Source organism: Mustelus asterias, chromosome 24 (genome assembly GCF_964213995.1).
Source record: "Mustelus asterias chromosome 24, sMusAst1.hap1.1, whole genome shotgun sequence".
Taxonomy (NCBI): domain Eukaryota; kingdom Metazoa; phylum Chordata; class Chondrichthyes; order Carcharhiniformes; family Triakidae; genus Mustelus; species Mustelus asterias.
In genome coordinates this window covers 16248476-16275156 of record NC_135824.1, presented here as the reverse complement: position 1 = coordinate 16275156, position 26681 = coordinate 16248476, and the positions used below count along the sequence as shown (strand labels likewise).

General features: G+C 45.6%; 1 protein-coding gene across 1 annotated transcript in view; it reads left to right on the top strand.

The window, feature by feature from the left end:
- Positions 1 to 24609, top strand: part of ubap1lb (ubiquitin associated protein 1-like b) — a 29561-nt gene extending 4952 nt beyond the window's left edge. Inside the window, exons 2-4 of the mRNA XM_078241878.1 lie at positions 2710 to 2919; positions 20663 to 20764; positions 24475 to 24609. Coding sequence (XP_078098004.1) covers positions 2710 to 2919; positions 20663 to 20764; positions 24475 to 24609 — 447 coding nt within the window. The remainder of the gene's footprint in view (positions 1 to 2709; positions 2920 to 20662; positions 20765 to 24474) is intronic.
- The last annotated feature ends 2072 nt before the right edge of the window (positions 24610 to 26681 follow it).

Genomic DNA, 26681 nt, shown 5'->3' with positions numbered 1-26681 from the left:
ACATGCTTCCAATTGTTGATCTACACTGCTGATCCTAAAGCAGCATTCTGAAGCTGTGGGGTGTAATTTCCAGTGATGAAAAGTAGACCTGGCTGGCTCATCCATTTCATTTTGAAATTGATCTATCCCAACTGAGAAATAGAGGGAAGAAAGAGACCGGCTCATTTGTGACTGATTTCCCTTCACCACAATAACCACACAAAAAAACAAAATATAAATCCCTGCCTGCACATAAATTATCATACAATAATGCCGTCTTAATTTTAATGAGACAGATTATTTAATGATAGACTGGATGTGACTTATAAAATAATTATAATGTATTACAGCTAATTTAAATAATGGGTTGCATTAAATGCATAATATTCGTTGAGAATCATTTCCTTTTACATCCCGTGGTGTTAATTGGGACAATTAATTCCTAAATCCTAATTCGAATAGCTCTTACTGCTCATCATTTTTAAATCTCCTGGAAAATAGTAGTGGGTATTTTTCATGGGGTCACACCCCTTAATAATTGATCTACTCATTTTTTAATCACATATGTGGCAGGCATTGCTACTTGGCAAGGATCCAATCAACAAGATGTAGCAAATCATAGAATCATAGAATCCCTACAGTGCAGAAGGAGGCCATTTGGCCCATCACGTCTGCACCGACCACAATCCCACCCAGGTCCTATCCCATAACCCCACCCTGCTAGTCCCCCTAACACTAAGGGGTAATTTAACATGGCCAATCAACCTAACCCGCACATCTTTGGGAGGAAACAGGAGCACCTGGAGAAAACCCATGCAGACACGAGGAGAACGTGCAAACTCCACACAGACAGTGACCCGAGGCCAGAATTGAACCCGAGGTCCCTGGCGCTGTGAGGCAGCGGTGCTAATCACCATGCCACCCAGTAATAAATCGTAATAAAGCCTAATTTACCCGTAGGCCACAACACTCAATCAACACTACAGATTGATTGGGGGGAACTAACGTAGGAAAAGTTGCCAAACCGTCTTTGAAAACATTCGAATGAAAGGTCATTGACCTGAAATGTTAACTCCGGGCAGTATTTTGCACCACCCTGTCCCCCCCCTGCAGTCTTCCAGACCCGCCGATGTCAACGGCTTTTAGACTCATCGAATCCCTACAATGCAGAAAGAGACTGTTTAACCCATCGAGTCTGCACCAACTCTCCGAAAAGCATCTTACCCAGGCCCACCCCACCCCCATAACCCCGCACATTTACCATGGGGGCTAATCCACCTAACCTGCACATCTTTAGACACTAAGGGGCAATTTAGTATGGCCAATTCCCCTAACCTGCACATCTTTTGACACTAAGGGGCAATTTAGCATGGCCAATTCCCCTAACCTGCACATCTTTGGACACTAAGGGGCAGTTTAGCATGGTCAATCCACCTAACCTGCACGTCTTTGGACTGTGGGAGGAAACTGGAGCACTTGGAGGAAACCCACGCAGATACGGGGAGAATGTGCAGACTCCGCACAGACAGTGACCCAAAGCTGGAATTGAACCCCGGGTCCCTGGCGCAGTGAGGCAGCAGTGCTAACCCCTGTGCCACGGGGCAGTCTATGACTCTATCTTTCTGTCGCTGGGGAACCCGCCACGGCGAGTGAGGTGGCCATTGGCAGGAGCAGGAGATACTGCCAGCAGCAAGGGCAGGAAAATTCCAGTTTCCATTTCCCTCTCCACAGATGCTGCTGGACCTGCTGAATGTTTCCAGCATTTTCTGTTTTAAATTGAAAAATCCTACCCATCCAAATAGGATTGGATGCTGCACTTGGTTGAGGTCATTAGGTTACATTGAAGCTTCATATGTTTCATATGAAGCAATTTTTAAAAGCAGCATCCCGGCCTTTTGGCTAAGATGCAAATGAGCTCAAGTCTTGGAGGAGGTGTTGCTTTGCTCCTCCAATCAGCTTGGCTCATGTAGATCGGGCCCAGGACAGGATGGTTTGGTCGCTCGCCCTGTCTTGTCAGCCTGGATCTGAAATGTCTCAACTTGTTGAGACTCTGAATTGGATTTGATTTGATTGAATTGGAAAAGTATAAAGATGGCATTAAATCATGAAGCACTTCTGTTGAATAAAACAAAAGCATTGGCACGTAGCATGCCGCCTCTCCTAAAGAGATTCGAACGTCAGACGATTCAGAAGAGAATGTGAGACAAGTTCCCAGGGGCACTCTTCCAATTTTATTCAAATCAATTTTTTAATTAAATATTGACAACTCGTTCAGTGATGTTGTTTTAAACAAAGGTGCAGAAACCAGGCAAGAGGCAGACGTATTAAATATTGAATGAGATCCAGCTTAGAGTCTCAGCTGGAATTTTCCCCGCAGACCTGAACAGCAAGAAACAAGAATTGTGTAAAATATTGTGAGCGGAGCCAAGATCCTGGGATAATTCTTTCAATGGACCCCTCTGTAAATTTGAAAATCTTATCGTTCTAGGCGAGGACTGACTGTGAGGAGATAGCATTAATAATGGCCTTGATGTGGCGAAAGGACAGCTGTTGGATGTGACGTTAGATAGGGACACTCGGAATAGATCAATGAAAAACAAAAGCAGAAGAAAAACAAACCCTTCCCCGGGATGAAAACAAACAGAATTCTTCTGTAGCTCCGAAGGTTGGCCGTGTGTGATACACTGATGGATAACTTATGCTCTGAATGTTTGTTTGTTCTTTCCACAGACTCTCAGCAACCATTCCTGCCTCCCGGCTCCACCGTCAACTCCGAGACCTTTACATTCCCACAAAACTCTCCCAGACTCCACAGCTGACCCCCTGTTGGCGCTGAGCCAAAGAGAGCTGGACCTCATTCAGCCAGTGATCAGGAAGGGCTATCCGATAAGCAGAGTGATCTGGGCCATCCAGAACGTTGGGCAACAGAGCACAAAACAGGTGTGTTAATTCCTGCAGGAGCAGAGATGGTGAGGACTCGTTAAATGTTCCCGCCAAATCGCATCAGAATGTATTTTTAAAAAAACCTTTCTTGATATTTCCTTTCAAGACGTCAAATCAGAGACAAATAAATCTCGAGTAATTTCCAGGATAGAGGGTGGTCACACTCATGGATAGCAAATTGGTCAGAGAGTAAGGCCCCATCGCAGATGCTGAAACTGAAATCCAGCATCCAATGGTGTGGACACTTGCACACTCTTAAGCAGGTGACATTTGAGAGTTTTTTGGTGGGAGGGGTGACAGGGGAAGGGGGGGTGGGTGGTTGGTGCTCTGAATTCAGTCCTTTGTTTCAATAGGCCATGGGCCTGATTTTACCATCAGGTTGTGCCTGTTTTCGGGCGCGAAAACTCGGTAAAGTCGGTGTGAGGCGAGTAGCGCGATCCACGTCCGCCTCTGCGTCCGTTCCCCCTTTACCAAGGGCCGAAAATGGCCGCCGGAATGGGCACGACGTCAATTTAAATGCATTTGCATGCTTTTAAATTGACTAATGGGCTGCACGGCCAAACTTACCGGCACTTCCCTCTTTACCATCGCGTTCACCCGTCCAGATTCGGCGCGAAGCAGACATGGTCTATAAAGGTCTGATTCGGGCGCTCCAGCTTCTGAGGAGGTAAGTTCAGAGATTCCAGCGGCTCTCTGACTCAGATCGGTGGTGGTGGGGGGGTGGGGGGGAGGAAGGTGGGTCAGATGGCTCTCTGGTGGGGGGAGGGAGGCAGGTCAGATGGCTCCCTGGTGTGGGGGACGTGGGGGAAGGGACAGGAGGGGTCCATGCCACTCTGCGTGCGATCGGTGGAGAGGAAGGGGGTGTCCGCTGCTACTCTGCGTGTGATTGGTGGGGGGGGAGGGGGGGGGGAGGGGGGGTTCCGCTGCTACTCTGCGTGTGATCGGTGGGAGGAAAAGGGGGAGTCCGCTGCTACTCTGCATGTGATCGGTGGGGGGGAAGGGGGCAGGGGGCCGTGATCAGTCTGGGTAGCGGGGTGGTGGGGGGGATAAGGGGATCAGTTATATTGTGGGTGTGGGACAATGTCCATGGGGGCCAGGGGGAAGGCATTATCTGGCCCAGGAGCGATGTTTCTATTTTATTTCTGCGCATGTGCAGTTGGAGGTGCCGATCGGAGCTGCAGTGTTTCGGGTGTGATAAGCCCCGCCCACAGGCTTCTGCAGCGCGAATCAGAATCGCTGATATTTTTTCAGGCAGAGTGCATCCGGGTGCGCCTGAGAATGGGTCTAAAAGTCGGATCTGAAACACTTCCAGTTTCAAGTCCGCCCAGAACTTAGAATCAAAATGGTAAAATAGGGCCTGATGTCTGACAAGAGTGAAAACCGACAAGGCTATAGTTCCTCCTACAAGGTGGCACAGTGACACAATGGTTAGCACTGCTGCCTCACACCGCCAGGGACGCGGGTTCGATTCCAGCCTCGGGTGACTTTCTGCGTGGAGTTTGCACATTCTCCTTGTGTCTGCGTGGGTTTCCTCCGGGTGCTCTGGTTTCCTCCCACAATCCAAAGACGTGTAGGTTAGGGGGATTAGTGGCGTAAATACGTGGGTTTATGGAGATGGGGCCTGGGTAAGATGCTCTGTCAGAGAGTGGGTGCAGACTTGATGGGCCGAATGGCCTCCTTCTGCACTGTAGGGATTCTATAAGTAAGCAACTGCACAGCAGCATAGGTGACAGCGCTGAGAAATCTTGGCATTAACCAATCATCAGAAAGGACTTACCATTTAAGGTCAAAATTCCAAAGTCGGGATCAAATGCACTCACAACCGGGCACCATGTTGAGAGCAGACATCAATGTTGATTTTGCCTTGAGCTCATTTTGATTTTTGCCTTGATTACCCAGTTAGTTACCAAGGGACCGCTGGCCATCCAATTAATGATGGAGGCTGGACTCTCGAAGCCCAAGGGTCAATAGGAGTCCTTCGAAATGAACTGCAGGTAGGGGAGAGAGAGAGAGCATGCCTCCATCTTGAGGGTCCCACTCAGTGCCTGTAACAAATTTGAAATTAAAAATGGCCGCAGCTGCCAGGCCACGTGTGTGGAGGGGAAACTCCTCAACAAAACAGCCCCAGCTGTAGCCAGGTCGATATGGCAGCTGCAGTGGCTGGTGAACTCCTGGAGCACCAGCCCCCTCTCCCTCAGGTCACCAACATGGAGCTTGCTCCAAGCAGCTGCCATGTCTCTTGAGGTCCCGGGGGACCTGTAGACAGACTGGGAAAATTCCAGCTGGCTTCTGGTCAGTGGCATTAATTGGCCTTTTAGTTGAACGTAACAAGCCAGCTGGAGTTAACTGGAGACCTTTGCACTCTCCCAAAGAGACAGGAAACCCAGTGTTAGAGGTATTAATGTTTGCACTCTGGCTTGGTGTTTAAAAGGAAGCATTGAGGTAACCAGGGGCAGCAGGATCATCCTACCCTGATGGAGAAATCAGCGACTGGGTCTATCTGTTCCTCTCGGAGAGGGCGTGTTGGACCCTGAGAGATATCACGAGAGGCACGGTGGCATAGTGGTTAGCACTGCTTCCTCACAGTGCCAGCGACCCAGGTTCGATTCTAGCCTTCGGTGACTGTCTGTGTAGAGTTTGCACGTTCTCCCCTGTTTCCTTTGGGCGCTCCAGTTTCCTCCCAGAGTCCAAAGATGTGCAAGTTAGTTAAAGTTTAAAGTTTATTTATTAGTCACAAATAGGCTTACATTAACACTGCAATGAAGCTACCGTGAAATTTCCCACACTCTGGCGCCTGTTCGGGTCAATGCACCTAACCAGCACGTTTTTAAGACTGTGGGAGGAAACCGGAGCACCCGGAGGGAACCCACGCAGACATGGGGAGAACTCCACACAGACAGTGACCCAAGCCGGGAATTGAACCTGGGTCCCTGGCGCTGTAAGGCAGCAGCGCTAAACACTGTGTCACCGTGCTGTCGGTTAGGTGGATTGGCCATGCTAAATTGCCCCTGTGTCCAAAGACGTGTAGATTAGCAGGGTAAATATGTGGGGTTACGGGGCTAAGGTCTGGATAAGATGCTGTCTTGGAGAGTAGATGTAGACTCAATGGGCTGAATGACCTCTTTCTGCACTGTAGGGATTCTATGATTCTATGATCAGTGCGCTGGCCTATCTGTTCCTCTCGGAGAGGGGGTGTTGGACTCTCAGAGACATTGGTGCGCTGGTCTATCTACTCCCCCTAGACAATGAAGAAGCAAAGTGCTTGGAGACCAGGGCTCTCCATCATTGTTGATTAAATAAGAATTGCAGTTGTCCAAAAACAGCAGTGGCAGTAGCAATAATCTAAATACAACAAATATCCAGGGAATCATTGTAACTTGAACCATCCCTGCTGTGACATCCAGAGGTTAAATTTCAAATTTAAAGAATCTCTATAAATATCTGCTGTCAGAACATGCTAGTTTATAAATGGCAAAATCACACGCATTGCTTTAAGACAAATTGCAGAATCTATATAAAAAGGAATTAAAAACCCCTATTTTTTCCTAACATAAATTCTGTGCAAGGAATTCTGATGTCTCGGTTTGATACTTAATAGTTTGGAATTATGGGCTAAGCTAAACTAAACAAAGCAGATTAGCTTAAAAACATTAAAATGTTTGTTGCGTTGATTGCTGGAACTGCCAGAATTAACTGTAGCCCATGAATGAACAACATCTGCTCCCAACGCCCGTGACATTTTGTACTGGAGGTCACTGGAAGCACATGATCTAAATAGCACAGTGCCCTCTGTTGGCCATCCAGGACGTACAGGAACTAGGCAACCGATTTTAAAGAAATTTAGAAACCCTACAGCACAGAAAGAGGCCATTCGGCCCATCGAGTCTGCACCGACCACAATCCCACCCAGGCCCTACCCCCATATCCCTACATATTTACCCACTAATCCCTCTAACCTACGCATCTCAGGACACTAAGGGCAATTTTAGCATGGCCAATCAACCTAACCCGCACATCTTTGGACTGTGGGAGGAAACCGGAGCACCCGGAGGAAACCCACGCAGACACGAGGACAATGTGCAAACTCCACACAGACAGTGACCCAAGCCGGGAATCGAACCCAGGTCCCTGGAGCTGTGAAGCAGCAGTGCTAACCACTATGCTACCGTGCCGCTCCAAAGGTTATTTATCAGTGTCACAAGTAAGCTTACATTAACACTGCAGTAACGTTACTGTGAAAATCCCCCAGTCACCACACTCCGGCGCCTGTTCGGGTTACACTGAGGGAGAATTTAGCATGGCCAATGCACCCTAACCAGCATGTCTTTCGGACTGTGGGAGGAAACTGGAGCACCCGGAGGAAACCCACGCAGGCGTGGGGAGAACATGCAGACCGCGCATGCTCCCAAGCTAGCTATCGAACCCAGGTCCCTGGCGCTGTGAGGCAGCACTGCTAACCACTGTCCCACTGTGGTGAACCACTGTTGCTACATGTATGTGCCTGGATACACCCATGCTGCACCTGGTCCGAGACTCCTCCCTTTCCACCTGAGACCCCTCCCTTTCCACCCAGAGTGGGGTATAAAGGTGATAGTCCCTCCTCCCCGCCTCAGTCTAGACCAGGTCAGCTACAAGGTTGTGCTCCTGTTCTCTGTGAATAAAAGCCTATTAGTTTCCCTCACTCACAGGAGTCTTCGTGTCATAATTGATAGTGCATCAATTTTTCACCCCTCCTTTAAAAAAAGAGTCCGGTGGGGTGGGTGGAACCATATGTACAGGGGTATATATACACATAAGAGTCACAAACTGAGGTAAGGCGTCGTCCCTTTACAGGTTCAGCCTGTCGGGTGGCTTGTCCAGTCGTTGTGACCGCCACAGTACCGGTTGGGGTGTTGCTTCCGATGGCAGGGTGGAGCCGCTCGAATCCGCCGTCATCCCTTCTGGCCTGGTCCTGCGTGGTGACTCCGGGGGGTCCCTCCTCCTCGCCTCAGTCTAGACCAGGTCAGCTACAAGGGTGTGCTCCTGTTCTCTGAATAAAATTGATGCACTATCAATTACAACATGAAGACTCCTGTGAGTGAGGGAAACTAATGGGCTTTTATTCACAGAGAACAGGAGCATACCCTTGTAGCTGACTTGGTCTAGACTGAGGCGGGGAGGAGGGACCGTCACCTTTATACTCCACTCTGGGTGGAAAGGGAGGGGTCTCAGGTGGAAAGGGAGGAGTCTCAGGCCAGGTGCAGCATGGGTGTGTCCAGGCACATACATGTAGTAACAGTGGTTCACCTCACCCACCATGCCACCAAATTGTATCCCTCCTTAAGTTTGTGCTGTACTTTTTTTGCTCTTTGTTCCCTTTGTTCTCTTGAGGAGGTGGGGAGGCTGCAGAAGGACTTGGAAAGGATAGGAGAGTGGGCAAAGAAGTGGTAGATGGAATACAATGTGAGAAAGTGTGCACTTTGGTAGGAAGAATAGAGGTGTAGACTATTTTCTAAATGGGGAGAGAATTCAGAAATTAGAAGCGCAAAGGGACCTGGGAGCTCTGGTTCAGGATTCTCTTAAGGTTAACTTGCAGGTTGAGTTGGCCGTTAGGAAGGCAAATGCAATGTTAGCATTCATTTCGAGAGGACTAGAATAGCAAAGCAGGGATGTACTGCTGAGGCTTTATAAGGCAACATTGTTCTTTATAAGGGAATATTGTGAGCAATAGGGGATTTTCACAGTAACTTCACTGCAATGTTTATGTAAGACTACTTATGACTAATAAATAAACTTTACTTTACTTTATTTTAATTTTGGGCCCCGTATCTAAGGAAGGATGTGCTTGCCTTGGAGAGGGTCCAGAGGAGATTCACGAGAATGATCCCAGGAATGAAAAGCTTGACGTATGAGGAGTGTTTGAGGACTCTGGATCTGCACTCGATGGAGTTTAGAAGGATGAGGGGGGAATCTCACTGAAAGGCCAGGATAGAATGGACGTGAGGAAGATGTTCCAATTATAGGAGAGACTAGGATCCGAAGGCACAGCCTCAGAGTAAAGGGACAATCCTTCAGAAATGAGATGAGGAGGAATTTCTTCAGCCAGAGGGTGGTGAATCGATGGAATTCATTGCCACAGAAGGAGGCAATGTCATTGGGTGTATTGAAGATAATGATAGATAGGTTCTTGATTGGTAAGGGGATCAAAGGTTATGGGAAAAAGGCGGGAGAATGGGGTTGAGAAGCTTATCAGCCATGATTGAGTGGCAGAGCAGACTTGATGGGCCGAATGGCCTAATTCTGCTCCTATATCTTATTGTCTTATGGTCAATCACAATGAAAATCATTAATCAGCAGTGCGGTATTGAAATCAAGAAATGGCCAAGTGAAGTCAATGTCAAATCAGGTACCGAAAGCAAAATAAAGAACAAAGTACAGTACAGGAACAGGCCCTTCGGCCCTCCAAACCTGTACCAATCATGGTGCCCTATCTTCCAGCAATCAATGCAACAAATGTTTTAATGTTTTCTGGCGAATCTGCTTGGTTTAGTTTAGCTCAACCCATAATTCCAAACTACCAATTATCAAACTGAGACATCAGAATTCCTTGCACCCACCACTCTCTGCGTGTAAAACTTCCCCCGCACATCTCCCTTAAACTTTCCCCCTCTCACCTTGAACCTGTGTCCCCTTGTAATTGCCTAAAGAGGGGAAAAGAAAGACTGGATCAAGAGACTGAAAGGAAAGGGGTAGAAATAAAAAGTTTTTAAAAGCCGTTATTTTTCAAAACCTCCAACAATAAAAATCTGATGGAATGAGACTCCACATTTGTAAATGTTAATTTTCCGTGTCAGGGAGGTTGTTTCTAAATTTCTGTTGCACGTTTATGATGTCAGTATGGGAACTTCACACCATCCAATAGATTTGAATAGGACAGTGAGATGCTGTTTACAGAGGAACATGACTCAGATAGCAAATTACAGATTTTCAACAACTTCAGATGATTAGCTCTACCCCACCTCGACCCCTTTGTTTTCATTTTATTTAATTTTTAACTGTTCTCTATCTTTTATTTCTTTGTTGTCTTTCTTTATTTTTCTTTCCCCCCCACTCTTTCCCTCTATTTTATGCCCCCTTTCCTTACCCTTTCTTCCCCTTTGCTTCCCCTTTCCCCCCTTTTCTCAATTTTACCTCTCTCCCACCCATCTCCCCCCCTCCCCCCCCTTCCCCCCGCCCCCCCACATCTTCATCTGTCACAGCTTACCCTCTGATTTCAGCCGTTTGGCCATTCACACTTTCTATTCTCTCTATGGACTGCCATTAGCCCCGCTTAGACTTTCCCCTTGTTTTTGTGGCTATGACTCATCTTTCATTCCCTCACCCTGCACTATAAATATCTCTCAACTTCTGTGCCTTTTAGCTTTGACAAAGGGTCATCTGGACTCGAAACGTCAGTTTTTTTCTCTCCTTACAGACGTTGCCAGGCCTGCTGAGATTTTCCAGCATTTTCTCTTTTGGTTTCAGATTTTCACATTCAATTGCGCATCTGCATAGTTGCTGTCCGATTGGCACATAAATAATAGTAAGTGCTGTTAGCCTTTATCATTATATTTACAGTAAATTCTGTCACAGCATAATCCTGGGATTGTTCCACAGTAAACATGCTAAAGTAGCTTGGCAATACTCATTTCAGTTGGTACCATTTTGCTCCTGCTCAGACAGTTCCACAGTAGAAGTAAACCAGCAAGCAAAGCTTGAGCTGTAGACATTTTTTGGCTCCATCGATTTTTTTTGTTGTAACTTTTAATATTCAGTTTTAGAAGTTCTTGACATTCTTGCTGTGGATGTTTTGAAAGTGAGTGAAGACACTCAGCTGTTAGGAATACTTTTCAGGTGGAGATCTGATTGCTCGACTATTAATCAAAACACTCAGCTAATGTAAGTAGTCTCACAACAGCAGGTTAAAGTCCAGCAGGTTTATTTGGTAAGCACGAGCTTTCGGAGCGTTGCCCCTTCATCAGGTGAAAGGGGCAACGCTCCGAAAGCTCGTGCTTGCCAAATAAACCTGTTGGACTTTAACCTGGTGTTGTGAGACTACTTACTGTGCCTACCCCAGTCCAACGCCAGCAACTCCACATCATCACTCAGCTAATGGTCTGGAGATCCGAGTTCAAATCCCGCCACAGCAGCTGGTGAAATTTGAATTTAATTAAGACAAAAATCTGGAATTAAAAATCTACTGGCGACCATGAAATCATTGCCGATTGTTGGAAAAACCCATCTGGTTCACTAATGTCCTTTAGGAAAGGAAATCTGCCGTTCTTACCTGGTCTGGCCTACATGTGACTTCAGAGCCACAGCAATGTGGTTGACTGTCATCTGCCCTCCAAGGGCAACTAGGGATGGGCAATAAATGCTGGCTAGCCAGTGACGCCCATGTCCCACGAATGAATAAAAAAAAATTTGTAGCTTCGACCAGTTTTCAGACTTTTGCACTTAACCCAGACTTCGCTGACAAGACTTTTCAAATTAGAACATAGAACAGTACAGCACAGAACAGGCCCTTCGGCCCACGATGTTGTGCCGAGCTTTATCTGAAAAAATTGGTAACGATAAAGGGTTAGCTGAAACACTTTTAATTTTATTTTTGTTTTCAAAACTAATACAATCTAATGATGACCTAAACAGAAACTTAGAGGTCAGGATTCTTCTCTTCCTGACAAGCTCTATCGGTCTCGTACACTGTGTAACCTTTCACACAGCTGAATAGTGGAGGAATCCACAAAGCCATACACACTTACCGAGCTGATTAAGGAGAGGGTCCATACATTTGGACAGCGAGTAACCATCCTGAATAAAAATCGGCTCAACACTTTATACCGTGAGTGACACTCACCTTGCTGAATAACCCAAGTCTCTGTATTGACACAGTGGGTAACACTTACCTGCTGCATAAAGTTTATTTATTAGTGTCACAAGTAGACTTACATTAACACTGCAATGAAATTACTGTAAAAATTCCCTAGCCACCACACTCTGGTGCCTGTTCGGGTACACTGAGGGAGAATTTTAGCACAGCCAATGCACCTAACCAGCACGTCTTTCAGACTGTGGGAGGAAACCAGAGCACCCGGAGGAAACCCACATAGAAAATGTGCAGCCTCCACACAGACAGTGACCCAAGCCGGGAATCGAACCTGGGCGTCTGGCGCTGTGAGGTAGCAGTGCTAACCACTGTGCCACCCACAACGGCTGTGCAAAATTATACCGTGAATGACACTCGCCCTGATCATTAAGCAGGATCTGTTTTTATATATATAGTGTAATCTTTATTAGAATTCCAATCTAACTTGTAAGTCTCACTTTGATAAACATCGTCGTGTTAGAAAAAAAGCCTCCAGTATTTGTCGATGGAATACATGTTTGAGATTCAAATCATTAGAAAGCTATTCGAAATGTTCTTTCAGTGTGTTTTGTGTCAGTTGTGATTCAGTGCGTAGGACATTTGCTTCTGAATTATAAGGTTCTGAGTTCAACACCTATTCCAGTATTTCAGCACAATAATCAAGGCTGACATTACAGTGCTGATGGAGTGCTGCACTGTAAGAGGTGCTGTCTTTAGGACGAGATGTTAAAGTAAAGCCATTGTCCACTTACTTCGCTTCTCGGCCTTTTGGCTAAGATCACGTGTAGTATGGTCGGCAGCCCATGGTCGGCCGCACTTGGTCGGGGTCATTGGGTTACGCTGAGGCTTCATATGTTTCATATGAAGCAATTTTTAAAAGCGGCATCTCGGCCTTTTGGCTAAGATGCAAATGAGCTCAAGTCTTGGAGGAGGATCCTCCCCCTTCTCCAATCAGCTTGGCTCATGTAGATCAGGCCCAGGACAGGGTGGTTTTGGTCTCCCGTCCTGTCTTGTCAGCCTGGATCTGAAATGTCTCAACTTGATGAGACTCTGAATTGGATTTGATTTGATTGAATTGGAAAAGTATTTTTAAAAAATGTCATTTTGGAGAAGAGCAGGGGAGCTGAGTTTGAGAGGAGGTGAAGGCCTAGTGGTATTATCGCTAGACTATTAATCCAGAAACTCAGCTAATGTTCTAATGAAACACCTAGCCTTTACACAACTTCAACAAAAATTATGGAATGCAAAGACAGAATTAGAGAGTTGCATTTGTTTAGCACTTTTCATGGCCAAAGCACCTTTCAACCAGCAAAGTGCTTCTGAAGTGTAATCACTGTCAGTATGTGGGAAACGCAGCAGCCAAACTGTGCACAGCAATGCGATAATGAGCAGATAATTCTCTTTTTGTGATGTTGATTGAGAAGGACACAAGGATAATTCCCTAACAGAAATTAGGGAAATGTATGGATTTCATTTTTGATGAGACTTTGGGTTCGAAACCCGCCACGGAGATGGTGGAATTTGAATACAATAAAAAATATCTGGAATTAAGGATCTATTGCTGACCATGAAACCATTGTCAGATAAACCGATCTGGTTCACTTTAAGGAAGGAATTCTGCCGTCCTTACTTTGTCTGGCTTACATGTGACTCCAGACCCGGAGCAATGTGGTTGACTCTCAGCTGGCCTAGCAAGACACTCAGTTGTATCAGCGATTCAAGAAGGCAGCTCACCAACACCACCAAGGGCAACAAGGGATGGGCAATAAATGCCGGCCAGCCAGCGACGCCCATGTCCCACGAATGAATAAGAAGAGTTACCCAAAAGCAAAATACTGCGGGTGCTGGAATCTGAAACAAAAACAGAAAATGCAGAAAAACCTCAGCAGGTCTTTCAGCATCTGTGGAGCGAGAATAGAGCTAACATTTCAACGTTGAAACATTGACTCTATTCTGGCTCCACAGATGCTGTCAGACCTGCTGAGATTTTCCAGCATTTCCTGTTTCTGTTAGGGAATTATCCTTGTGTCCTTCTCAATCAACATCACAAAAAGAGAATTATCTGCTCATTATCGCATTGCTGTGCACAGTTTGGCTGCTGCGTTTCCCACATACTGACAGTGATTACACTTCAGAAGCACTTTGCTGGTTGAAAGGTGCTTTGGCCATGAAAAGTGCTAAACAAATGCAACTCTCTAATTCTGTCTTTGCATTCCATAATTTTTGTTGAAGTTGTGTAAAGGCTAGGTGTTTCACTGAGGGTTTTGTAACAATAAGGGGCAGCACGGCAGCACAAGGGGCGGCACGGTAGCACACCGGTTAGCACTGCTGCTTCACAGCTCCAGGGACCTGGGTTCGATTCCCGGCTTGGGTCACTGTCTGTGTGGAGTTTGCATGTTCTTCCTGTGTCTGCGTGGGTTTCCTCCGGGTGCTCCGGTTTCCTCCCACAGTCCAAAGATGTGCGGGTTAGGTTGATTGGCCATGCTAAAATTGCCCCTTAGTGTCCTGAGATGCCTAGGTTAGAGGGATCAGTGGGTAAGATGTGTAGGGATATGGGGGTAGGGCCTGGGTGGGATTGTGGTCGGTGCAGACTCGATGGGCCAGATGGCCTCTTTCTGCACTGTAGGGTTTCTAATATTGAATGATTATCCGAATAAGTAATTTATGTGAATTGATTTCATTTTGATTTGATTTGATTTATTATTGTCATATAAAAAAGCTTATTTATTAGTCACAAGTAGGCTTACATTAACACTGCAATGAAGTTACTGTGAAAATCCCCTAGTCGCCACACTCTGGTGCCTGTTTGGATACACTGTGGGAGAATTTAGCATGGCCAATGCACCGAACCTGCACGTCTTTCGGACTGTGGGAGGAAACATGCATTAGTATGCAGTGAAAAGTATTGAAAAGACAGAATTAGAGAGTTGCATTTGTTTAGCACTTTTCATGGCCAAAGCACCTTTCAACCAGCAAAGTGCTTCTGAAGTGTAATCACTGTCAGTATGTGGGAAACGCAGCAGCCAAAAGTATTGTTTCTTTAATATCAGTTGTTTGGGTTTAATATCAGTTGTTTGGATTTAATCTCAGTTGTTTGGGTTTAATCCCAGTTGTTGTGGGTTTAATCTCAGTTGTTTGGATTGAATCTCAGTTGTTTGGGTTTAATCCCAGTTGTTGTGGGTTTAATCTCAGTTGTTTGGGTTTACTCTCCGTTATTTGGGTTTAATCTCAGTTGTTTGGGTTTAATCTCAGTTGTTTGGGTTTAATCCCAGTTGTTGTGGGTTTAATCTCAGTTGTTTGGGTTTACTCTCCGTTATTTGGGTTTAATCTCAGTTGTTTGGGTTTAATCTCAGTTGTTTGGGTTTAATCTCAGTTGTTTGGATTTAATCTCAGTTGTTTGGATTTAATCTCAGTTGTTTGGGTTTAATCTCAGTGGTTTGGGTTTAATATCAGTTGTTTGGATTTAATCTCAGTTGTTTGGATTTAATCTCAGTTGTTTGGATTTAATCTCAGTTGTTTGGATTTAATCTCAGTTGTTTGGATTTAATCTCAGTTGTTTGGATTTAATCTCAGTGGTTTGGGTTTAATATCAGTTGTTTGGATTTAATCTCAGTTGTTTGGATTTAATCTCAGTTGTTTGGATTTAATCTCAGTTGTTTGGATTTAATCTCAGTTGTTTGGGTTTAATCTCAGTTGTTTGGGTTTAATCTCAGTTGTTTGGGTTTAATATCAGTTGTTAATATCAGGGATTTGTTCCCAGGAGCAGGCTGAGGGTAAGAGAGTGGGTTTTCTGACTTTAATTAATTATTTATTTTTTCAGTTAATTTTGGGTTTAAAATCGGAGGTTTTTTTCAAAACCGGAAGTCGGGCCAGGAGAGGCCTGGGGAAGTTTTTGGAGGGTTTAAAAACGCACCAAAGTATACAGCGGGCAGCATCGTAGCAGGCAGCAGAGTGAGTGGGAAGTTGAGTGAGCTGTCAGGGCTTTGGCTCACAGGGCTTGGACGAGCAGGGGTGAGTTTTTGTTTCCTTACACTCTTATTAACCTTTCACTGTCTTACTTGACATAAAGTGTCCAGTATGAGTGTGAAACCAGTGTGTTGTTCCCAATGTAGGATGTGGGAGGTCCTGGAGGCATCTGGCCTCCCGGACATCCACATCTGTGAGGGGTGTGTCGAGCTGCGGTTCCTGAGGGACCGTGTTAGGGAGCTGGAACTGCAGCTCGAGGATCTTAGGCTGATGAGGGAGAATGAGGAGGTGATAGACAAGAGCTATCATCAGGTGGTCACACCAGGGCAACGGGAGGAGGCCAAGTGGGTGATGGCCAGGAAGGGTAAGGCTAGGGTGGTTGAGAGCACCCCAGTGGATTTGCCCCTGCACAACAAGTACTCCTGCTTGAGTACTGCTGGGGGGGACAGCCCGCCTGGGGGAAGAAGCAGTGGCCGTGTCTCCGCAGTGGAGTCCAGCCCTGTAACTCAGAGGGCTAAGGAAAAGAGGAGGAAGGCGGTATTAATCGGGGACTCGATGGTGAAGGGGACAGACAGGCGTTTCTGCGGAGGTAGGCGGGATTCTCGCATGGTGGTCTGCCTCCCTGGGGCCGGGATCCAGGATGTCGCTAGTCGCGTCCCGGAAATCCTGAGGTGGGAGGGAGAGGAACCTGAGGTAGCGGTACATATTGGTACCGCTGATGTGGGTAGGAAGGGAGAAGGGGTCATGAAAAGGGAGTACAGGGAATTAGGGAGACAGCTGAGAAAGAGGAAAGCAAAGGTAGTAATCTCAGGATTACTGCCTGTGCCACGGGAAGGTGAGGGCAGGAATGGAGTGAGGTGGAAGATGAATGTGTGGCTGAGGGACTGGTGCAGGGGGCAGGGATTCAGGTTCCTGGACCATTGGGACCTCTTTAGGGGCAGGGGTGATCTGTATACAAAAAACGGGTGGAACTTGAATCACACGGGGACCAATATCCTGGCCGGTAGGTTGGCTAAGGTTACTGGGGAGAATTTAAACTAGATAGGTTGGGGGGAGGGGAGCTAGAAGAGTTGACTAGGATCAAGGAACTAATTGATGGGGTGGAGGATGCAGGGGTAAGGGGAATTACAAAATTAATGGTAGAGGAGAGGGTGCAAGTGAATGAAGGCGGTAATTTAGATAAGGGAGTAGAGGGAGAGGGTGTTCGTGACTCATCAAAGCGGGTCCAGATAAAAGCTGGAATAAGGACACTTTGCCTGAATGCACGAAGCATTCGGAACAAGGTAAATGAGTTGATGGTGCAAATCAGCACGAGTGGGTACGATCTAGTGGCCATTACAGAAACGTGGCTGAAAGGTGACCAGGACTGGGAGATGAATATCCAGGGGTATCAGGCGTTTAGGAAGAATAGACAGGAAGGAAAAGGTGGTGGGGTCGCGCTATTAATAAGAGATAATATCAGGGTAGTACTGAGGGATGACATAGGCTCTGAGGAACAAAACGTGGAATCATTATGGGTAGAGATGAGGAATAGTAGAGGGAGAAAGACACTAGTAGGTGTGGTATATAGGCCCCCAAATAATAATGTTGAGGTAGGGAGGGCTATAAACAAGCAGATAAGGGATGCGTGTAAAAACGGAACGGCAATAATCATGGGGGACTTCAACATGCACATTGACTGGCAGACTCAAGCGGTAAGGGTGGAATGGAGGAAGAGTTCTTAGAATGCTGTCGGGATAGTTTCCTTGAACAGCATGTTACGGAACCGACGAGGGAACGAGCTATTTTGGATCTGGTATTGTGTAACGAGGTAGGTAGAATTAAGGATCTTATTGTGAAGGACCCTCTTGGGTCTAGTGACCACAATATGGTCGAATTTCTGATTCAGATGGAAGAGGAGAAAGTTTGGTCCCAAACCAGTGTCCTCTGTTTGAACAGAGGGAAATATGATAGGATGAGGGATGAATTGGCTAAGGTAGACTGGGAGAGCAGGCTGGCAGGTAGGATAGCTGAGGAACAGTGGAGGATTTTTAAGGAGATCCTTTTCAGTTCTCAGCAAAAATATATTCCAGCAAAAAACAAGGATTGTAAGAAAAGGGAGAACCAGCCGTGGATAACGAAGGAAATAAAGGAGAGTATTAAAATAAAAACAGCTGCGTACAGAGTGGCCAAAAATAGTGGAGAAACAAGTGATTGGGAAAAATTTAAGAAACAACAAAGAGAGACTAAGAAAGCGATAAAGAAAGGAAGGATAGACTATGAAGCTAGGCTAGCAATTAATATAAAAAATGATAGTAAAAGTTTTTATAAATATATAAAAAGGAATAGAGTGGCTAGAGTGAATGTTGGACCCTTGGAGGACGAGAGGGGGGAGTTAATAGTGGGAAATGAGGATATGGCTGAGTCTTTAAATAAGTTTTTTGTGTCGGTCTTCACGGTGGAGGACACAAATAGTTTGCCAAATATTAACGATAGAGGGTTGGCAGCAGGAGAAATACTTAATACAATTAATGTTACCAGAGAGGCAGTGCTGGGTAGACTAATGGGACTGAAGGTGGACAAGTCCCCGGGTCCGGATGGAATGCATCCCAGGGTATTGAAAGAAATGTCAGAGGTAATAGTGGATGATTATTTATCAAAACTCGTTGCATTCTGGGGTAGTGCCGGTTGATTGGAAAACGGCTAATGTTACGCCGCTGTTTAAAAAAGGAAGGAGACAAAAGGCGGGTAACTATAGGCCGGTCAGCTTAACGTCTGTAGTAGGGAAAATGCTGGAATCCATTATTAAAGAGGAGATAGCAGGGCATCTGGATAGAAATGGTTCGATCAATCAGACGCAGCATGGATTCATGAGGGGAAAGTCGTGCTTGACGAACATGTTGGATTTTTATGAAGATGTGACTAGGGCGGTTGATGGAGGAGAACCGGTGGATGCGGTGTTTTTGGATTTCCAAAAGGCGTTTGATTAGGTGCCCCATAAAAGGCTACTGAAGAAGATTAGGGCACACGGAGTTGGGGGTAGTGTGTTAAAGTGGATTGGGGACTGGCTATCCGACAGGAAGCAAAGAGTCGGAATAAATGGGTGTTTTTCCGGTTGGAGGAAGGTAACTAGTGGCGTGCCGCAGGGATCGGTACTCGGGCCGCAACTATTTACCATTTATATAGATGATCTGGAGGAGGGGACGGAGTGTAGGGTAACGAAGTTTGCAGACGACACAAAGATAAGTGGAAAAGTGAATCGTGTGGAGGACGGAGAAGATCTGCAGAGAGATTTGGACAGGCTGAGTGAGTGGGCGAGGATATGGCAAATGGAGTATAACGTTGAGAAATGCGAGGTTATACACTTTGGAGGAAATAATAACAAATGGGATTACTATCTCAATGGAAACAAATTAAAACATGCTACCGTGCAAAGGGACCTGGGGGTCCTTGTGCATGAGACGCAAAAGCCCAGTCTGCAGGTACAACAGGTGATCAAGAAGGCAAATGGGATGTTGGCCTATATTGCGAAGGGGATAGAATATAAAAGCAGGGATGTCTTGATGCACCTGTACAGGGCATTGGTGAGGCCGCAGCTGGAATACTGTGTGCAGTATTGGTCCCCTTATATGAGGAAGGATATATTGGCATTGGAGGGAGTGCAGAGAAGGTTCACCAGGTTGATACCGGAGATGAGGGGTTTGGATTATGAGGAGAGGCTGAGGAGATTGGGTTTGTACTCGTTGGAGTTTAGAAGGATGAGGGGGGATCTTATGGAGACTTATAAGATAATGCGGGGGCTGGATAGGGTGGAGGCGGAGAGATTCTTTCCACTTAGTAAGGAAGTTAAAACTAGAGGACACAGCCTCAAAATAAAGGGGGGTCGGTTTAAGACAGAGTTGAGGAGGAACTTCTTCTCCCAGAGGGTGGTGAATCTCTGGAATTCTCTGCCCACTGAGGTGGTGGAGGCTACCTCGCTGAATATGTTTAAAGCGCGGATGGATGGATTCCTGATCGGTAAGGGAATTAAGGGTTATGGGGATCAGGCGGGTAAGTGGTACTGATCCACGTCAGATCAGCCATGATCTTATTGAATGGCGGGGCAGGCTCGAGGGGCTAGATGGCCTACTCCTGCTCCTATTTCTTATGTTCTTATGTTCTTGTGCGCTATACAGACAAAGCATCCCGTAGAAGGAAAGGAGAGGATGCAGAATGTATTAGACGTAGGTGCAGAATTGTTTTAATTCAATCAGAAAAAAAAGTATTGGAATAACTAAATGAAAACAAGTGTCAGATAAATAGAATTTAGTTTTGTAATTTAAGCAAACATTAAATTGTTTCCTATTCCCTTCCAATTATTCACCTGTAAATGAAAGATAATTAGTAACATGCCTGAAATAAATTGAGAAACAAATGGGATAGATTGGACTGACCGTAATGATGGGCAGAACGGTGGCACAGTGGTTAGCTCTGCTGCCTCACAGTGCCAGGGACCCAGGTTCAATACCGGCCTTGGGTCACTGTCTGGGTGGAGATTGTACATTCTCCCTGTGTCTGCATGGATTTCCTCTGGGTGCTCCAGTTTCCTCCCACAGTCCAAAGATGTACCGGTTAGGTGGATTGGCCATGCTAAATTGACCCTAGTGTCAGGGTGATTAGCAGGATAAATGTGCGGGGTTACAGGAATAGGGCCAGGGTGGGATTGTGGTCGGTGCAGACTCAATGGGCCGAATGGCCTCCTTCTACACTGTAGCAATTCTATGATGCATTTTTGTAACTGTAATCAAATAGCAGTAGTCACTAATATTCATGATCTTTCTGTAGTGAGATGTTTGCAGTTTGGTATGGAAATGTTAGGGGTAATTTTCTGTGATGCTTTCATTCTTTCATTGGCAAACATTTCTATGCCAGATTCTCAAGTACCTGAGTGCCTGGGACCGTCTCCGTAAGGAGGGCTACAAGGAGAGACTCGTGGAAGAAGCCATGGAGATCTTTCAGAATTCTGAGGAAAAGGTCTGAAGATCTTTAATGACCTTTTATCTTCAAAGTGTCATTATCCTTTATTTCTTATTCTGTCCTACAGATCCATACTTGAAAATGTAAATTATCTAATCTACTACCCATATTCCATTGAATAATCTAATGTTGAAGTTTCTGTTGGCAATTAAAGTAACCAATGTTTATACAACAGTTTATTGGAGGTTGAGGAAGTCCTGACTGGTTTTATAACCAATGGATTGCTCTTGAAGTATAGTCACCAGGCAAATAGAACATAGAACATAGAACATTACAACGCAGTACAGGCCATTCGGCCCTTGATGTTGCGCCGACCAGTGGTACCAATCTAAAGCCCCTCTAATCTACACTATTCCAATATCATCCATATGTTTATCCAGTAACCACTTGAACGCTCTCAACGTTGACGAGTCCACCACTGCTGCAGGCAGGGCATTCCACGCCCTTACTACTCTCTGAGTAAAGAACCTACCTCTAACATCTGTCCTATATCTCTCACCCCTCAATTTAAAGCTATGTCCCCTCGTGCTAGCCAACACCATCCGAGGAAAAAGGCTCTCACTATCCACCCTATCTAATCCTCTGATCATCTTGTATGCCTCTATTAAGTCACCTCTTAACCTTCTTCTCTCTAACGAAAACAACCTCAAGCCCCTCAGCCTTTATTCATACGATTTTCCCACCATACCAGGCAACATCCTGGTAAATCTCCTCTGCACCCTTTCCAACACTTCCACATCTTTCCTATAATACGGCAACCAGAACTGTACGCAATACTCCAAATGCGGCCGCACCAGAGTTTTGTACAGTTGCAGCATGACCTCCTGGCTCCGAAACTCAATCCCTCTACCAATAAAAGCTAACACACCATACGCCTTCTTAACAACCCTATCAACCTGGGTGCCAACTTTCAGGGATCTATGCACATGGACACCCAGATCCCTCTGTTCATCCACACTACCAAGTATCTTACCATTAGCCCAGTACTCTGTATTCCTGTTACTCCTTCCAAAGTGAATCACCTCACACTTTTCCGCATTAAACTCCATTTGCCACCTCTCAGCCCAGCTCTGCAGCTTATCTATGTCCCTCTGTAACCTGCCACTTCCCTCTGCACTGTCTACAACTCCATCGACTTTAGTGTCATCCGCAAATTTACTAATCCATCCTTCCACGCCCTCATCCAAGTCATTAATAAAAATGACAAACAGCAGTGGCCCCAAAACAGATCCTTGCGGTACACCACTAGTAACTGAACTCCAGGATGAATATTTCCCATCAACCACCACCCTTTGTTTTCTTACAGCTAGCCAATTCCTGATCCAAACCACTAAATCACCCTCAATCCTATGTGTCCGTATTTTCTGCAAAAGCTTACCATGAGGAACCTTATCAGACGCTTTGCTGAAATCCATGTGCACCACATCAACCGCTTTACCCTCATCCACCTCTTTGGTCACCTTCTCAAAGAACTCAATAAGGTTTGTGAGGCACTACCCAGTCCAATGCCAGCATCTCCACATCATGGCAGTCAGATCATGGCTGATCTCTCCCTGGTCTCAAATCCACCTCCCTATCTGTTCTCCATATCCCTTTTTTTGTTAGAAATATATCTGTCTCCTTCTTGAAACCATTCAATGATTCAGACTCCACCGCGCTATGGGGCAGCGAGTTCCACAAATTCACCACCCTCTGCGAGAAGTAGTTCCTCCTCATCTCAGTTTTAAATCTACCGCCCCTCAACCTATACCTGTGACCTCTTCTTCCAGATTGCCCCATAAGAGGAAACATTTTGTCTGCATTTACTTTATCAATCCCTTTTAAAATTTTATATGCTTCAATCTATCAGATCCCCCTCATCCTTCTAAACTCCAGTGAGTACAAGCCCAAACTGTTTAATCTCTCCTCATACGTCAATCACTTCATCCCCAGAATCAATCTAATGAACCTTCTCTGAACTGCCTCTAATGCCACCACACCCTTCCTCAAATAAGGAGACCAAAACTGGACACAATACTCCAGATGTGGTCTCACCAACACCCTATACAATTGCAACAACATTTCTCTGCTCTTATACTCCAATCCCTTGGCAATAAATGCCAACATCCCATTGGCTTTTTTTATAACATGCTGCACCTACATACCAACTTTCTGCGATTCATGAACATAGACACCCAGATCCCTCTGCCCGGATGCATTTGCGGAAACATGTGATTATATATAAGAGGGGGTAAAATAGCTGGAACAGTGAACAAAGAACTGGGAGAGAGCTACAAACTGAACCAATAATTAGCTGCTTACTTCAAATGGGTTGACTCTGCTACGAAAAGAGCAAACAAAGAAATGGACATGTTAAGCATTTATCTATTAGTGATGATAGCTTCTACCATTCAGGGAGACTGTGCAGCTATTGTTTAAGCACTGTGGCATAGTGGTTAGCCCTGCTGCCTCACAGACTGGGTTCAATTCCCGGCTTGGGTCACTGTCCTTGTGGAGTTTGCACATTCTCCCCGTGTCTGTGTAGGTTTTTTCTGGGTGCTCTGGATTCCTCCCACTGTCCAAAGGTGTATGGGTTAGGTGCATTAGCCATGCTAAATTGCCCCTTAGTGTCCCGGGATGCGTAGGTTAGAGGGATCAGCAGGGTAAATATGTGGGGTTAGGGGGATAGGGCCTAGTTGGGATCGTTGTCGGTGCAGACTCGATGGGCTGAATGGCCTCCTTCTGCACTGTAGGGTTTCTATGATTCTATGATTCTATGAACATGCAAACTCCACACAGACAGTCATCCAAGGCCAGAATTGAACATGGGGTCCCTGGCGTTGTGAGGCAGCAGTGCAAATCACTGGGCCACCATCACTGTGCTCTTGATAAAAGCAAATTATTGCGGAAACTGGAATCTGAAACCAAATGAGAAAATGCTGGAAAATCTCAGCAGGTCTGGCAGCATCTATAAGGAGAGCAAAGAGCTGACGTTTCGAGTCCAGACGACCCTTTGTCAAAGGGTCAATTGGACTCGAAACATCAGTTCTTTTCTCTCCTTACAGATGCTGCCAGACCTGCTGAAATTTTCCAGCATTTTCTCGTTTGATCACCGTACTCTTGTACTTGTTGCATCATGCTTGCTGTCCCGATCGACCTTAATTAAGTGTTAGGCCTCTGATGTTTAAATTAGACTTTTTGAATGTTAATAAATGTCTAACGCAATTGTGTAAAATTCTTTTGTTACCTTAATGCTTGGGATGAAGGATAATCGATTAATGCTCGCCTGCTGATAGTTGATGTGCTTGAGCAGACAACAGCTGCCTTTCTCTGAAAGTTCAATGTGGGTTCACAAAATGTGAGCAAGCTGGAAATGTTTCAACTGTGATTACTCTGCAGAATTTATAGAGCAAACTTGATTTGCTTCTTTCTCACAAAACGCTGGTGAAATTTCATTAACAAAGCCCTCCCTGATGCCAGGGAGTGCAGAATTATGCGACCCAAGATCATTTGAAAACTCCAACCTCCCTGTAAAACCAAGCCTGATGGTTCCCTGCGGTCCCTTCTGTCTCAGTTTAGATTGTGTGATAGCACCACACTTACTCTTTTGTCTGGATTTCATTACCATGTCCTTTACAGATGTCCAAAACTGATAATCCCGAGATGCTTTTGTTTGCTGCCAAACCTGACTAACTCCTTTTTCCTTTCTTGTGCCTTTCTGCACACAGGCAATAGAATTCTTGACCTTAATGACACAATTCGATGAGATGGGTTTTCAGCATGAAGATATTAAGGAGGTTCTTCTGATCCATAACAACCATCAGGAAAAGGCACTGGAGGAGCTGATGACACGTGCCCGATAGTAGACAAAGCTTCTATTCTTACACCCTTTGGTATTGGGCAATTGCATTGTGGTTATCACTATGGGTACTGAACCATAGATGGTTACCACTATGGGTACTGAACCATAGATGGTTATCACTATGGGTACTTGTACATATGTTACTCTTGTTACTGTAGTCTAACCCTACCCTTCCTAGACGTGGGATGTGTGTTTGGTTTCAATCCTTTATGAAATCTTTATAAGTGGATCTCCCTTATTGAAAGCATAGTTATATATCTGTATAAAGTAACAGTAAGAAGTCTCACAACACCAGGTTAAAGTCCAACAGGTTTATTTGGAATCACAAGCTTTTGGAGCGCTGCTCCTTCCTCACCTGAGGACTTTAACCTGGTGTTGTGAGAGTTCTGACTGTGCCCAGCCCAATCCAATGCTGGCATCTCCACATCATGTATAAAGTAAAGCCATGTTTCATATGTACAGGAATTTATCCAGTATTTGATACACAGCAGTGCTCCCCACCCTGTTCTCTGTTGTTACTCACAGAGTCTCTACAGTGTGGAAGAGGCCATTTGGCCCATCTAGTCTACATCGACTCTCTGACAGACTATCTTTACCCAACTTTGATAAGGGTCATCTGGACTCGAAACGTCAGTTCTTTTCTCTCCTTACAGATGCTGCCAGACCTGCTGAGATTTTCCACCATTTTCTCTTTTGGTTTCAGATTCCAGCATCCGCAGTAATTTGCTTTTATCTTTATCCAGGCCCTCTGCCCCCGCCCTATTTCTGTAACCCCACACATTTAACATGCATACTGCTTACTTAGTATGGCCGGTTAGCTCACTTGGCTGGACAGCTGGCTTGTGATGCCAACAGCCCGGGTTCAATTCCTGCACTGGCTGAGGTTATTCATGAAGGCCCTGTCTTCTCAACCTCGCCTGAGGTGTGGTGGACCTCAGGTTAAAATCACCACCAGTCAGTCAAAAGGGGAGCAGCCTATGGGTCATCTGGGAGTATGGCAACTTGACCTTTTCTTAGTTTGGAGAATTGTCTGGTTCAGTTCATTGTTATTTGAAGTGTTTATTCGAAAGTGTGTTTAATTAGAGAAAATTGAGGCTCTTCCAAAAACAGCTTATCCGACAACACAAAGGAAGGGTAGGAGTCGAGACGTTGCGGTGAGTGAAAGCTGGGCGTTGTCGAGAACTTGTTGAACCTGATGTGGTGTCGTTACTTGATGTAGGCAAAGGGTAGCATGTAAATAGGAAAAGGTGGAGGGGGGGAGGGGGAGGAGGTGAGAAATAGACCCCTAGAGAACCCATCCTGAAGTACGGGGATGAGGAACCGTTGCGGGACATTCTCTGGCTATGACTGGATGATAATTGCCTCCTCGCTGGGCTTATAGCTTTAGAAATAAGGCAGAAACCAGGCTTGGCCTTAAACTGGATTTTATTGCATTGGGTAATGTGGTGCATATTCTTAAGGAACCATAGGGTTCCATAGGACTGTTAGTTCTCCAGGAAAGGTTAAAAGTTAATTTATTAATCACAAGTAAGGCTTACATTAACACTGCAATGAAGTTACTGTGAGATTCCCCTAGTCGCCACACTCTGACCCTGTTCGGGTACACTGAGGGAGAATTTAGCATGGCCGATGCATCTAACCAGCACGTCTTTCAGAATGTGGGAGGAAACCAGAGTACCCGGAGGAAACCCACGCAGACATGGGGAGAACGTGCAAACTCCACACAGACATTCACTCAAGAGAGGAATCGAATCCGGGTCCCTGGCGTTGTGAGGCAGCAGTGCTAACCACTCTGCCATCATGCCGCCCCTCATTTTGCTTACTGATTGGACTGGGTAATTTACAGGATAGATTTAAGAACCCAGCAGTTCTTAAAAACAGAAAGAGATGAATAATCAGACAGCATCAAATGGCAGAGCTGACAAAAAAAAAATTGAACTGAGTGTAACATTTAATTTACTGAACCCTGCAGAAAGGGTGACCTTCTGAACTGTACAATTTTTTATGCTGATGATGTCCTAAAGACTCCTAAATCTTTAGCTCCGTACGGTAGCTAAAGAGCCAGCAACATTA